General features: G+C 40.0%; 1 protein-coding gene across 1 annotated transcript in view; it reads left to right on the plus strand.

The window, feature by feature from the left end:
* The window catches only part of usta (uronyl 2-sulfotransferase a), a 93,750-nt gene that overhangs the window by 33,809 nt on the left and 47,077 nt on the right, over nucleotides 1-12,864 (plus strand). Inside the window, exons 3-5 of the mRNA XM_060831050.1 lie at nucleotides 6,377-6,532; nucleotides 7,471-7,550; nucleotides 10,248-10,401. Coding sequence (XP_060687033.1) covers nucleotides 6,377-6,532; nucleotides 7,471-7,550; nucleotides 10,248-10,401 — 390 coding nt within the window. The remainder of the gene's footprint in view (nucleotides 1-6,376; nucleotides 6,533-7,470; nucleotides 7,551-10,247; nucleotides 10,402-12,864) is intronic.

A 12,864-nucleotide genomic window follows, 5' to 3' on the forward strand; every position in this document is an offset into this window, starting at 1 on the left:
TTTTTCATACGATATAATGCCTGCATATCCTTTACATTAAATTTCAGAACAGCCTGTGGACATTTAAACATTCCTTACTGAATTTTAGCTGATGGCTAGATTTTTTTTCTTATCAAAACCTTCCTATGCATGAAATGTTCCTTTTTTTTGAAAGACTCCAATTTCTACTTGAACTTCCTCTACTTCTCTCTGTTCTGAAGCTTCAATTTTATCCATTTGCATTTCTTAAATTTTCTGCTTCTTTTAGCTGAAGTTCAAGTATTTTAAGTTCCATTTCTCATTTGTGCTTTTAATTTCCTTTTCTGATTCAAGCTACTTCATCATTAACTTCAGTGATTTACCACTTTGTGTACATGGTCACTTGTGTATTTTCACCAATTCTAAATGCTGTGCCAGTGAGTTAATAATCTCTGCCTTTCTACCTTTTGCAGAAAATTCCATCGTTATCTCCTCTCTTTCTTACCTTTGTTAAATCTTTCAAATTCATCAGAGAAACTACCGCCATATTTTTTAAAAACTGCTTCGCAAGCTAGTTTTTTTAAAATATGAAAGACTTTGATATCTGTACTTTTAACTAATTGCCATTTGTCCATATCCAATTTCACAATGTACATGTCCAAACAATCCTACACTAATACCCCAAGCTTATTCTTGACTCCGGCAGGAGGAGTGAATATCAAAAGTGAAACCATCTTATTCAATCACCAGGTGACAATGGGGACTGCAGTTGCTGGAGAAATCAGAGTTGATAAAGCACGGCGCTGGAAAAGGCACAGTAGGTCAGGTATCATCTGAGGACCAAGCAAGTCAACATTTATGGCAGTCCTGAAGAAGGGTCCTGCCTGAAAGGGATGCTGCCTGACCTGCTGTGCCTTTTCCAGCGCCATACTTAATTAACTCTTCTTCAAGCACCTTCAATAAAAACCCCCCAAAAAAAACTGTGACTGCTGGAAATCAGAAACAAAAAACAGGAATTGTTAGAAAAGCTCTGCTGGTCTGACAGCATCTGTGGAGAGAAGTCAGAGTTAATGTTTTGGGTTCTGTGACCCTTCCTCAGACTGAAATAAACGCTGCTTCAAATGTAATCAGTTTGTTTCCCTACATTACTGTTGATTAGAACAGAAGAGGCTTTCAATGGTCTTTTAAATAAACTCAAAAATAGCACATTTTACAGGCAGAAGTATTCTTCAAATAAGTGGCAAACTGGTTATAAACTGTACAGATTAAAAAAAAACAGGAAGTGACTAGGTTGCAAATGGGTCCCGTTCTTGAGTCTGTTCCAAGTTGTTGTATATAGAAGTTGGAGCATAATACAGAACAAGATTAAATAGCTGCTTGCCAGCATGAGTTTCACGTCGGATCTTTAAAATTAATGCACCCCAGTATGGGATTACATTCGTAACTACATGCTCTAATTACTCAGCAGAACTTTGTGGGTATATTTCATTCTATCGGTGCATGACTCTGTGTGTTTGGAATTGAAAGGAAATACATGGGCAGTTTATCCATCCTCATTTTCTAGGACCAGATCCTGCAATGCCTCCATCCACAGTCTACTGAGAACATGTTAGTGTAGAAAATTATCCAAAACCTACTTTAGAAACACTTTTCCCTCTCTGTCTGTTGCATCGTACCTTTCCCAGGCTGTGCTCTGAGAATTGAAATCCCATATTGTGAATTTTATTTGGTTTTTACCCCTCTGTAATTTCCTTACAAGTTTATCTCTCTATATAATTCCCACTAGCTGGAGGTCTTTCAAATACACCAAGTAATGTCATGATGTCTTTATTGTTCCTTAGCTCAAACCAAATCTGTTTTGTCTTTGACCTCTGTGTTTACCTCTCTCTTGGGCACTGTCATTATCTTTGAATATCTCTGTATATCGTTTCCTTTCCTTGATTCCGTTGCATCCATGAATACTTAGTACCCAATCCTGCTTTATTTTTGAGCCAATTCATACTCCCCTGTGGCTGCCTGTACGTGCAGGTGGCCAACTTTTTTGCCATCCTCTATTTATTCAGTCATCTTATTTCATTGTCTCCTATTCCAATCTCACTCAATGACTTGCTATTTCTCACCAGTTTCATATATTGTTTTTCCAGTCTAATGTTACCTCCTAGATTTGGCCCCCTAACAAGTAGGTTTAAACATTCCCCTCTGGCAATTACAAATACCCTGAAAGCATATTGGTCCAGGTGTAATCCCTCTAGCCCTTTTACAGAGTCCCTCTTCCCTCCAAACTGGTCTCAAACTCCCAGCACTCCCTCTGCAATATCTCTGCAGCATACACTCTCCTTTATTCTCGTTAATGTGTGGCACTAAATAATCTAATTTCTGTGATTATGCATGAGGATTTCCTTGCATTAGGATTATGCAATTTGGGACACTGGGGTGAATTCCTGAGTTCTTTGAATAGCGAGAGTCATAGACATGTACAGCATGGAATCAGACCCTTCAGTCCAATTCATCCATGCCGACCAGATATCTAGAATTAATCTAGTCCTACTTGCCAGCATTTGGTCGACATTCCTCACCCCAAAGAAAATACCTTGTCTATTTACCCTATCCATGGCCCTCATGATTTTATAAACCTCTATAAGGTCACCCCTCAGCCTCTGACACACCAGGGAAAACAGTCCCAGCCTATTCAGCCTCTCCCTGTAACTCAAACCTTCCAACCCTGGCAACCTCCTTGTAAATCTTTTCTAAACTCTTTCAAGTTCCACAACATCTTTCTATAGCACGGAGACCAGAATTGAATGCAGTACAGTCATTTCTGATATAATGTAATAGTTCTGTTCTCGCGCAATCTCGCGTTATAAGAAATTGCACAATAGTCGCACTATTAAAACTAATGGGGATAGCATCGTGTTATAGCCAGTACAGGTAAGGAAAGTTCACTATCTACAAATAATGATCTAAATTCTTCAATCGTGTTAAAGCCAATTCGTGTTGAAGAAACACGTTATAGCAGAATGGACTGTATTCCAAAATTGGCCTAACCAATGCCCTGTACAACTTCCCATGACCTTCCAACTCCTGTAATGAATGCACTGACTACTAAAGGCCAGCATACTAAACACTGCCTTCACTATCCTGTCTACTTGCGACTTCATTTTCAAGGAACCTGCACTCCAAGGTCTCGTTGTTCAACAACACTCCCCAGGACCTTACCATTAAATGTATAAGTCCTGCCCTGATTTGCCTTCCCAAAATGCAGCACATCACATTTATCTAAATTAAATTCCACCTGCCATTCCTCAACCTATTGACTCGTCTGATCAAGGTCTCGTTAAACTCTGAGGTAACCTTCTTCCTTGTCCTCTACACTACCAATGTTGGCGTCATCTGCAAACTTACTAACCATACCTTCTACATTCGCATCCAAATCATTTATATAAATGATGAAAGGCATTGGGTGCAGCACCAATTCTTGTGGCATACTACTGGTCACAGGACTCAGTCTGAAAAGCAACTCTCCATCACCACCCTCTGTTGGCTACCTTTGAGCCAGTTCTGTATCCAAATGGCTACTCTCCCTGTGTTCCATATGATCTAACCTTGGTAACCAGTTTACGATGTGGAACTTTGTCAAATGCCTTCCTGAAGTCTGTATAGAGTTCAGTGGATTTTTTTTTCGTTCACCGAGATGTCAGATGGAGACCTTGATTTAATGATTCACCTGACAGATAGCAATTCTACTAGTGCAGCACTCCCTCTGTACTGTACTTATTTAGCCAAAATACAGAAAGGCTATAGAGATTGATGAATGTTTACACTGGAAAAATATTCCAGAGAAGTAGGAGAGTCTGCTGATGTTTTCCAAGTTTTTATAACGAGTCTGTAAGGAACAGACTGGCCATGGGCACCAGTTCAAGATAGGACTATGTAAATATTGGTAAAGAAAGCAAATGAGCACAGAAGATAGAGCAGTATGGAATGTTTCTACTTCTGGATCAGCCTGAGGGACTCCTATGGCATTTTCTGTTGGTGTACCCTCCAGGATTCCTTATAAAAATTATGAATTAAAGACTGATTGATATAAGCCAAGGGGCAAAAGCAAAATTCACTGAAAGGAAAAGACCAGATGTCAGAATCTGAAAATGAATGAAACAGCAAGGCTAAAAAAGATTCCTAAAGAAGGAAAGGCAGACTATTTACATTAACGTCCTGTCAACATTTTCTCTAGAACAAAGAATTGTTTGTTAAAGCATGTTTTCTGCTATTATTCTGTATTAGAAGTTGATGAAAATTATGCCTTTATACCACAGTCAGTAGGATTTTCTTTATTATTGTAGTAAATAAAGAATTCATTTCTAGGGCAAAAAAAGTACTAAGTTTATACTACTGACCAAAGAGAAAATTTGCAGTCTTGCTCCCTTCAGCCTCAGGTGAGTTAGATACTGTGCAGAATATGACTCTGTCCATAAATACCGTCTTTTGTGACCTCCATAAGCTCTTGCCTTTTCAGCAGACACTGGTTTAGTTTTTTTTAAATTAGCATAGTTGAAACTTTGTTTGTCTGCTGGTTCTCAGTTCAAATAAAGACCTTCATTTAGCCTCTGCCATGAATGCAGCATAGTGGTTCTGGAAACATCAGGTATGCAAACCCCAGCCCCAGATTAGAACAGAGACACAGTGTTTAGTAAGCAGACTGGTTTGACGTACACGTTAGGTCAGTTATGGAACTGTGGCTCTCTGTGTCTACATCAAATAGTTGAGCCACAGAAGTGACACAGTAATCTTCTGTAGTATTAATAGTATTGGTTTTGAATCAACTCACTGTAGGCTGCTTGTATAAACTTCAAAAACTGAATGGCTTCTAAAATAAATCTCATGAGCATATTGTGAGGAAGGGGATTTGGTTGTGTGGAAATTACATTTCCTGAGGGGGAAGAGAGCATTATGAAACAGCTTCGCCAGTGGTTGTTTTCTTCCTCGAGTTTAGAAGTGCATTTAATTGTTATTGCATTTTACAATTGTCAGTTGATCTCTGGTGAATCCAAGAAGTGAGAGCTAGCTGACACTGAGTCGAGGGTTTGTCTGAGAGGCTGAGTGGAAGATAAACATTACAAGGCTAGTTTTGTACGCAGTGTTCAACAGGAGCCAGCTAATGGAGATCAAGTTTATTGATCAAGTGGTAATTAGACTAACTTTGTTTTTCACTTGCTCAGCAATATTAATTCACTATTTCACCTCTCTCTTGCAAACATGGTACAGCTGGGTTTGAGCTGATGAGGTAGTCTAACTTGATGCAGAATAAATATCTGTAAACTTTTAGTTATCGTGGTCTTAGAAAATCTTTGTATAACTTCATGTCCTAGTTTTTCAGGTCTAGGCTCACAGTAGTTTTGTCATTTAACTGTATTCAAAGTATTCTTAAATGCACAGCGTCAAGTGGTATTTTGATTCTCTTTTGACCCAGCTGTAGTGCTAAATTGAACAACTCTTGAGTAATTTGGAATAAAACTGTTAAGCCTGGTCCAGGTTGTGGATAATGGAATTTTGAAGCCATAACTATCTCTCTTTCATTGTGTTGTCAAACTAGAGTGGCTAATGCAATTAGCAATACATGCAAGGTAAGAAAATAATCTGATATCTGGAATTTGAGAGTATAATGTTGTGAAATTGAGTGCCAGACATAAATTTAATTCAAATAATATAAAGAAAATAGTACATTGCAAGTCTGTTTATTGTATCAGAAGTAACTCTCAAGGTGATTCGAATTTTGCAGAATTATACTTTATTGGTTCATACATTCTGGAGAACCATAAGAGTCCATGCATGAAGAAGCTATAGGGAGAGGCTGAACAGGCTGGGGCTGTTTTCCCTGTAGCGTCGGAGGCTGAGGGGTGACCTTATAAAGGTCTACAAAATTATGAGGGGCATGGATAGAATAAATAGACAAAGTCTTTCCCCTGGGGTCGGGGAGTCCAGAACTAGAGGGTATAGGTTTAGGGTGAGAGGGGAAAGATATATAAGAGACCTAAGGGGCAACTTTTTCACGCAGAGGGTGGTCAATGACAAGCCAGCATTTATGGCTTGTCCCTATTGTCCTTGAGAAACTGTTGAAAGCACTATAGGTATCTCCAAAATGTTGTTATTTCTGTAGCATTTTGGTATAACTCAGTAGCTTGCTCAGCTTTTTTCAGAGGAAAATTAAAAATATGGTAAACTCTTGATGTATAGTCTATTATGTAATCTTGAAAAATAATGACTGGAACAGTTGAGATTTCCATGTGGTCACTTAAATTTGAAGACTGACGGGGAGTAGAAATTCACCTGTAGTGCAGAGTGCCTAAATATTTCTCAGTATCGCCTCAACTGTAATGCCTTTACAGCTATTTGACGTGCTGTTTTTTGCCGTTCTGAACAGGTTCTGCCATTCCCCAGCCAGCTGGTTTACAACAGAGTTGGAAAATGTGGAAGCCGAACTGTCGTGCAGCTATTGAGAGTATTGACGGAGAGAAATCATTTCAACCTTATTAATTCAGACATTCACAATAAAACCAGATTAAATAGGATTGAGCAGGTTAGCATCCCAAGACTCCTGTTTTTAGAATAAAACCTTAATCTCCTTCATTGTTCCAAATAACTTTAAATTTGGGTAAACTTCACTACGCTACACACCTCTGCAGTACTTTAATGACGGTGAATGTAGAGATCATTAGAACTGCACACAGCAGTCTAGACGGAATCAAGCTAGCTGCATTTCAGCCTCTCCACAATTGTTAGCCTGTACCTTTTTCTCAGTGCCAAGCAAATATTGTGATGATTTCAAGATTTAATCAACCATAATCATTTCCTTTCTTACCTAATTGGCATATTCTATTTAAAAGATATTCCTTCCTTGCTTCAGCTATGATTTTATGTTTGTCAGTATTGATCTGATTCTGTCATCTATTGCTAGTAATGTTGGAGGATGCTAGGCCTGCTTACACACGCATCTAGAGACTGAGTTACTAAATAGCCTGCAGCAGTTAACTATCACCTTCTGAAAGGCGCTTAGGGATAACCAATAAATAATAGCCGAGCCAACACAGCCTAATATACCTTGAGTTAATGTTCTTTAAAAAATGACGAGCATTTGGATTTATGATGTGCTGCAGAACAAATTTTTCACTTGTTCTCATTTATTGTTTGATGACCAAGTCGTGGCTGTGCCTTAGAAGAGGTCCTTTTCGGGATCAAGCTGGCTATGTGGTGCTAAACTCTATTGCCAGACTGAGTAAACCGATCCTTGGCTGGACAGGATGGCAGTTGTGCTGAGCAGTTTCCATGATTGGTCAGCCTGTCTGGTCCAATAAATGAAGTTGCTATGGGATTTTTATTTCCACTCTGCTTCGGATAACCCCTATTGCCCTCATTGGATAGTGCTGTGATTGAGCAAGCAGTGGGGAAAATAATGCAAGGAATTAAATGAGTCTGTTTTTAATACACATCGCCTCTCTGTCCTTTCTCCTCTTACAGATGGAATTAATAAATAATATCAGTCTAGGTGACCAACCTTATTTGTACACGCGACATGTCCATTTCCTTAACTTCACAAGGTAATATGCATTTTTGCATCATTTTTGCATTTGCATAATTGTGAGATCCTCCTATAATATAGTACTGAATTTGTTTTGAATTAAATGTTTGGCACTATTAGCACTGTTGCCTCACAGCACTTGGGATCTGGGTTTGATCCCACGTTCGGGTGACAGTGTGAAGTTAGCATATTCTCCCCTTGTCTGCATGGGTTTCCTCTGAGTGCTCCATTTTTGCTCCACAGTCCAGAGATGTACCGGTAAGGTGGATTGACCATGCTAAATTGCCCACGACATCCAGGGATGTGCAGGCTAGGAGAATTAACCATGGGAAATGCACGGTGGGGTGGGGGTTTGGGTGAGATGCTTTTCAGAGAGGTTGGTGTGAACCTGATGGGCTGAAGAACTTCACCTGACAAAGGAGTAGCGCTCTGAAAGCTCATGATTTCAAATAAACCCTTTGGGCTATAACCTTATGTCATATAAGTTCTGACCATTTTTGCACAAGTGGTAGAAAAGATAAAGATTTAGCATTGGACGTGGGCAGTAGTGGGTGGAAGACAGTTGAATGATAGCCAAAGCTGGACCACCAATATTTTTTTCTCTTCAGTTGGTGCAATTCAAATTCCAATTCCAACTCCAGAGGAGGAACAAAGAACATTTGGCTTCTGTTGGGTCAGGTGGGACGATGCCTCTGGAAAGTAGTTCTGCAACCTAAGGTTTAGGGGTGTTGCTGATAGGGGTGAGAGGTTGGAAAAGCTTTACGCTTGTGGGGAGAGGGAGTTTTGTTCTGATTGGATAGAAAATGATTTATAGAAGGTTGTGAAGCAGCATTTATATAGAACATTATAGAACCAGAAACAGGGCATTCAACCTAGCATTTTAAAGATTGGTGTTCCACAAATCGTCATCTTCATCTCACTGTGTCCATAAATCCATGCTATTCACCTTAATTATTTGTGCTAGTGAGTCTCACATTCTGCTTTATCCATATGATTAACTTTAATCATATAAACCCTAATGTATGCTTCTCTTTCAAGTTTATTTAGTTTTCTTTTGATGCATGCCCTTTCATAAAAGGTGGCGTGTAGGTTAATTATTAACTGGTCCTAGCATCTTGAAAGAGTCCCAGTTTCAGTATGCTGTTTTGTCCTGAATGGTTATGAGCTTCTTGAGCATTGGAGCAGCGCATATACAGGTAAAGGCTATAAAACATTTATGAATGTTTGCTTTGAATTTTTACCCTACTGCTCTCTGAAATATTGTCCCAAATAATTTTGACTTTCAAAAACTAGTTTACATTTTATTTATTGCAGGCCACATACATATCGACACTCGGTGCTTAAATGGTTCCTTTGTGTTGTTGTAAACATACTGTGTCTCAAAGACTGTGCAGAGATATGAACAGCAGTCATTTCAATGTCATCCTCCTCCCATTTACTGCTTTGTTGAGTCTGAAGTTTATCATGAACAACCTCTGACAAAAACATTTTCTAAGGCAATTGCCAGAAATTGGTGAGAGATGAAAATTTTCTTTTCAATGTTGCAGTGCTCTGGAATGTGCTGCCTGACAGGGTGATCAAAACAAAATTCAGGGTAACAATCAAAAAGGAATTGGTTAAATAATTTCACATAATTTACAACATTATGGAGGGAATTGGGATGAATCAGATAGCTTAAAAACATCAAGGTATGATTGGCTGCATGGTATCCTGTGGTACATGATTCTTAAAATCTTAGCATTTTGTGATGTTTGAATTGGTGAGCTGTTGTTTATGTAAATACTTCTTCAGAGAGTGGTATGGTATAAACACTGTTTTATTCAAACGTAGGTTCGAGGTTACCACTGAGGAAAATTCTAAGCTTGATCTTAATTCCTCCTGATACGACAGTTGCTGTTCATTGAAATCAGTTCCCCCAATTAGTTGGTTATGAACTGATGTGACGAGATCTCATAGAAACCAGAGCTATTAGTGTCTCCGTTGTGGTGAAACAAAAGCAGTGGCTCCTCCAAGTGGTCATCAGAGCAACTGTATAAATTGGATTTATGCATGATACAACACTGAACAAGAACTTAGAGTTATAGAGATGTACAGGACAAAAACAGACCCTTCAGTTCAACCCGTCCATGCCGACCAGATATCCTAAATTAATCTAATCCCATTTGCCAGCACTTGGCCATATCCCTCTAAACCCTTCCTATTCATATACCCACCCAGATGCCTTTTTAATATTGCAATTGTACAGCCTCCACCACCACTTTCTCTGGAAGCTCATTCCATACTCGCACCACCTTCTGTGTGAAAATGTTACACCTTTACGTCCCTTTTAAATCTTTGCCTCTCTCAACCTAAAGCCTATGCCCTCGAGTTCTGGACTTCCCCACCCTAAGGAAAAGACCTTGTCTCTTTACCTTATCCATGCCCCTCATGATTTTATAAACCTGTATAAGGTCACCCTTCAGCCTCCGACACTCCAGAGAAAACAGCCCCAGCCTATTCAGCCTCTCCCTTTAGCTCAAACCCTCTAACCCTGGCAATATCCTTGTAAATCTTTTCTAACTCTTTCAAGTTTCACAACATCCTTCCTATAAGGAACTGTAATTGAGTGGTTTGGCTGCAATTTTGTGTATCTGAGAATTGTGATGTACCATTGGTAGCGTTCTATAACATTTGATGGGTTGTAGTTAAATTTTTCAAAAAATATTTCTCCACTTAGGTTTGGATTGGAGCAGCCAGTTTACATCAATATAATCAGGGATCCAATTAATCGATTTGTATCAAACTACTTTTTCCGACGTTTTGGGGACTGGCGGTCTGAACAGAATCATCAAATCCGAACACCAGGGATGAAAGATGAGGAGCGCTACCTTGTAAGTTTGATTTGTGCAAATTAAAAAAAAAACATGGGGCCTCTCTCCCTTCAGTTCAAATGCTGGTGAAGGTGGGCATTTCTTGCACTTGTTGCCCAATTCTGTTCACTTTTGAGAAGGTGGTAGTGAGTTCCTTTTTGTACTGCTGCATATCATGTAGTGTAGGCATACCCACGGCACTGATAGACAATAGGTGCAGGAGTAGGCATTCAGCCCTTCGAGCCAGCACCACCATTCATTATGATCATGGCGGATCATCTACCATCAGTATCCTTTTCCTGCCTTATCCTGCCCTTGATTCCACTATCTTTAAGAGCTCTATCCATCTCTTTCTTGAAAGTATCCAGAGACTTGGCCTCCATTGCCTTCTGGGGCAGAGCATTCCATATATCCACCACTCTATGGGTGAAGAAGTTTCTCCTCTGTTCTAAATGGCCTACCCCTTACTTTTAAACTGTGTCCTCTGGTTCTGGACTCAACTATTAGCGGAAACCAGAATACTTCCAGAATGTCCAATCCTTTAATAATCTTATACATCTCAATCAGATCCCCTCTCATCCTCCTAAACTCAAATGGATACAAGCCCAGCCACTCCAATCTTTCAACATAAATCAGATAAGTTAATTGTAGTTTTAAGTCTGTCCAAGAGAAGGGCTGCAGTAGTGAGTATAGTGGATTCTTTCTTGATTATGTGTTTTGGAGATAAGTCTCTTGATTAAACTTAAAATATAAGCCATAGCTATTAATTTAACCAGGGTCAGTGTTTTTGTAGAGGAATAAGACGGTGTTTTTTTCTAGGTCTGTAGATTGTGAAGGAGCAAAATTGGCCTTTGCAGTGATATGTACTTCTTGTCAAATGTGGGAGTTTAAAGAGAGTTTAAGGGTTACTGCGGATTATATCTGCCATAAATGCTGTTGGATGCAAATCTTATCAGATCGAGTGGATCAGTTGGAGAGACAGATAGAGGCGATGAGGAATTTGCAACAGCAACAGTATGTGATGAATGGCAGATGTAGGAAGGGGGGAAAGTCTCAGACACAGTCACATAGATGGGTTAACTCCAGGAAGGGTAAGAGAGGTAAGCAGCTAGTGCAGGAATCTGTTGTGGATGTACGCATTTCAAACAGGTATGCTGTTTTGGAAAATGTAGGGGGTGATGGAGTTTCAGGGGAACATAGCACGAACAGCCAAGTTTCTGGTGTTGAGACTTGTTATAATGCAATGAGGGGTACGTCGGCTTCCACGAGATCAATTCTGTTAGGGAATTCTGTAGTCAGAGGTACAGACAAACATTTCTTCTGTGGCCAGCAGTGAAAAAGCAGAACGGTGTGTTGTTTCTCTGGTGCTAGGATCAAGGATGTCTCAGAGAGGGTGCAGAATGTTCTCATGGTGGAGAGGGGCCAGCAGGTGTTCATTGTCCACATTGGAACCAACGACATTGGAAGAGAAAAGGTTGAGACTCTGAAGAGAGATTACAGAATCTCTCTGTTAGGCAGAAATTTAAAAAGGAGGTCCTCAAGGGTAGTAATATCTGGATTACTCCCAGTGCTGTGAGCTAGTGAGGGCAGGAATAGGAGGATAGAGCAGATGAATGCATGGCTGAGGAGCTGGTGTATGGGGGAAGGATTCACATTTTTGGATCATTGGAATCTCATTTGGGGTAGAAGTGACCTGTACAAAAAGGACGGGTTGCACCTAAATTGGAAGGGGATTAATATACTGCAGGGAAATTTGCGAGAACTGCTTGGAAGGATTTAAACCCAGGGAGATAGTGAGGAAAGGGATCAATCTGAGACGGGTACAGTTGAGAACAGAAGTGAGTCAAACAGTCAGGGCAGGCAGGGACGAGGTAGGACTAATAAATTAAATTGCATTTATTTCAATGCAAGGGGCCTAACAGGGAAGGCAGATGAACTCAGGGCATGGTTAGGAACATGGGACTGGGCTATCATAGCAATTACAGAAACATGGCTCAGAGATGGGCAGGACTGGCAGCTTAATGTTCCAGGATACAAGTGCTACAGGAAGGATAGAAACGGAGGCAAGAGAGGAAGGGGAGTGGCATTTTTGAAAAGGGATAGCATTACAGCTGTGCTGAGGGAGGATATTCCTGGAAATACATCCAGGGAAGTTATTTGGGTGGAACTGAGAAATAAGAAAGGGATGATCACCTTATTGGGATTCTATTATAGACCCCCTAATAGTCAGAGGGAAATTGAGAAACAAACTTGTAAGGAGATGTCAGCTATCTGCAAGAAAAGTAGGATACTTATGGTAGGGGATTTTAATTTTCCAAACATCGTCTGGGACTGCCATTGTGTTAAAGGTTGAGATGGAGAGGAATTTCTTAAGTGTGTACAAGACAATTTTCTGATTCAGTATGTGGATGGACCTACCAGAGAAGGTGCAAAACTTGACCTACTCTTGAGAAATAAGGCAGGGCAGGTGACTGAGGTGTCAGT

The sequence above is a fragment of the Hemiscyllium ocellatum genome, chromosome 10 (assembly GCF_020745735.1).
Source record: "Hemiscyllium ocellatum isolate sHemOce1 chromosome 10, sHemOce1.pat.X.cur, whole genome shotgun sequence".
In the NCBI taxonomy this organism is placed as follows: domain Eukaryota; kingdom Metazoa; phylum Chordata; class Chondrichthyes; order Orectolobiformes; family Hemiscylliidae; genus Hemiscyllium; species Hemiscyllium ocellatum.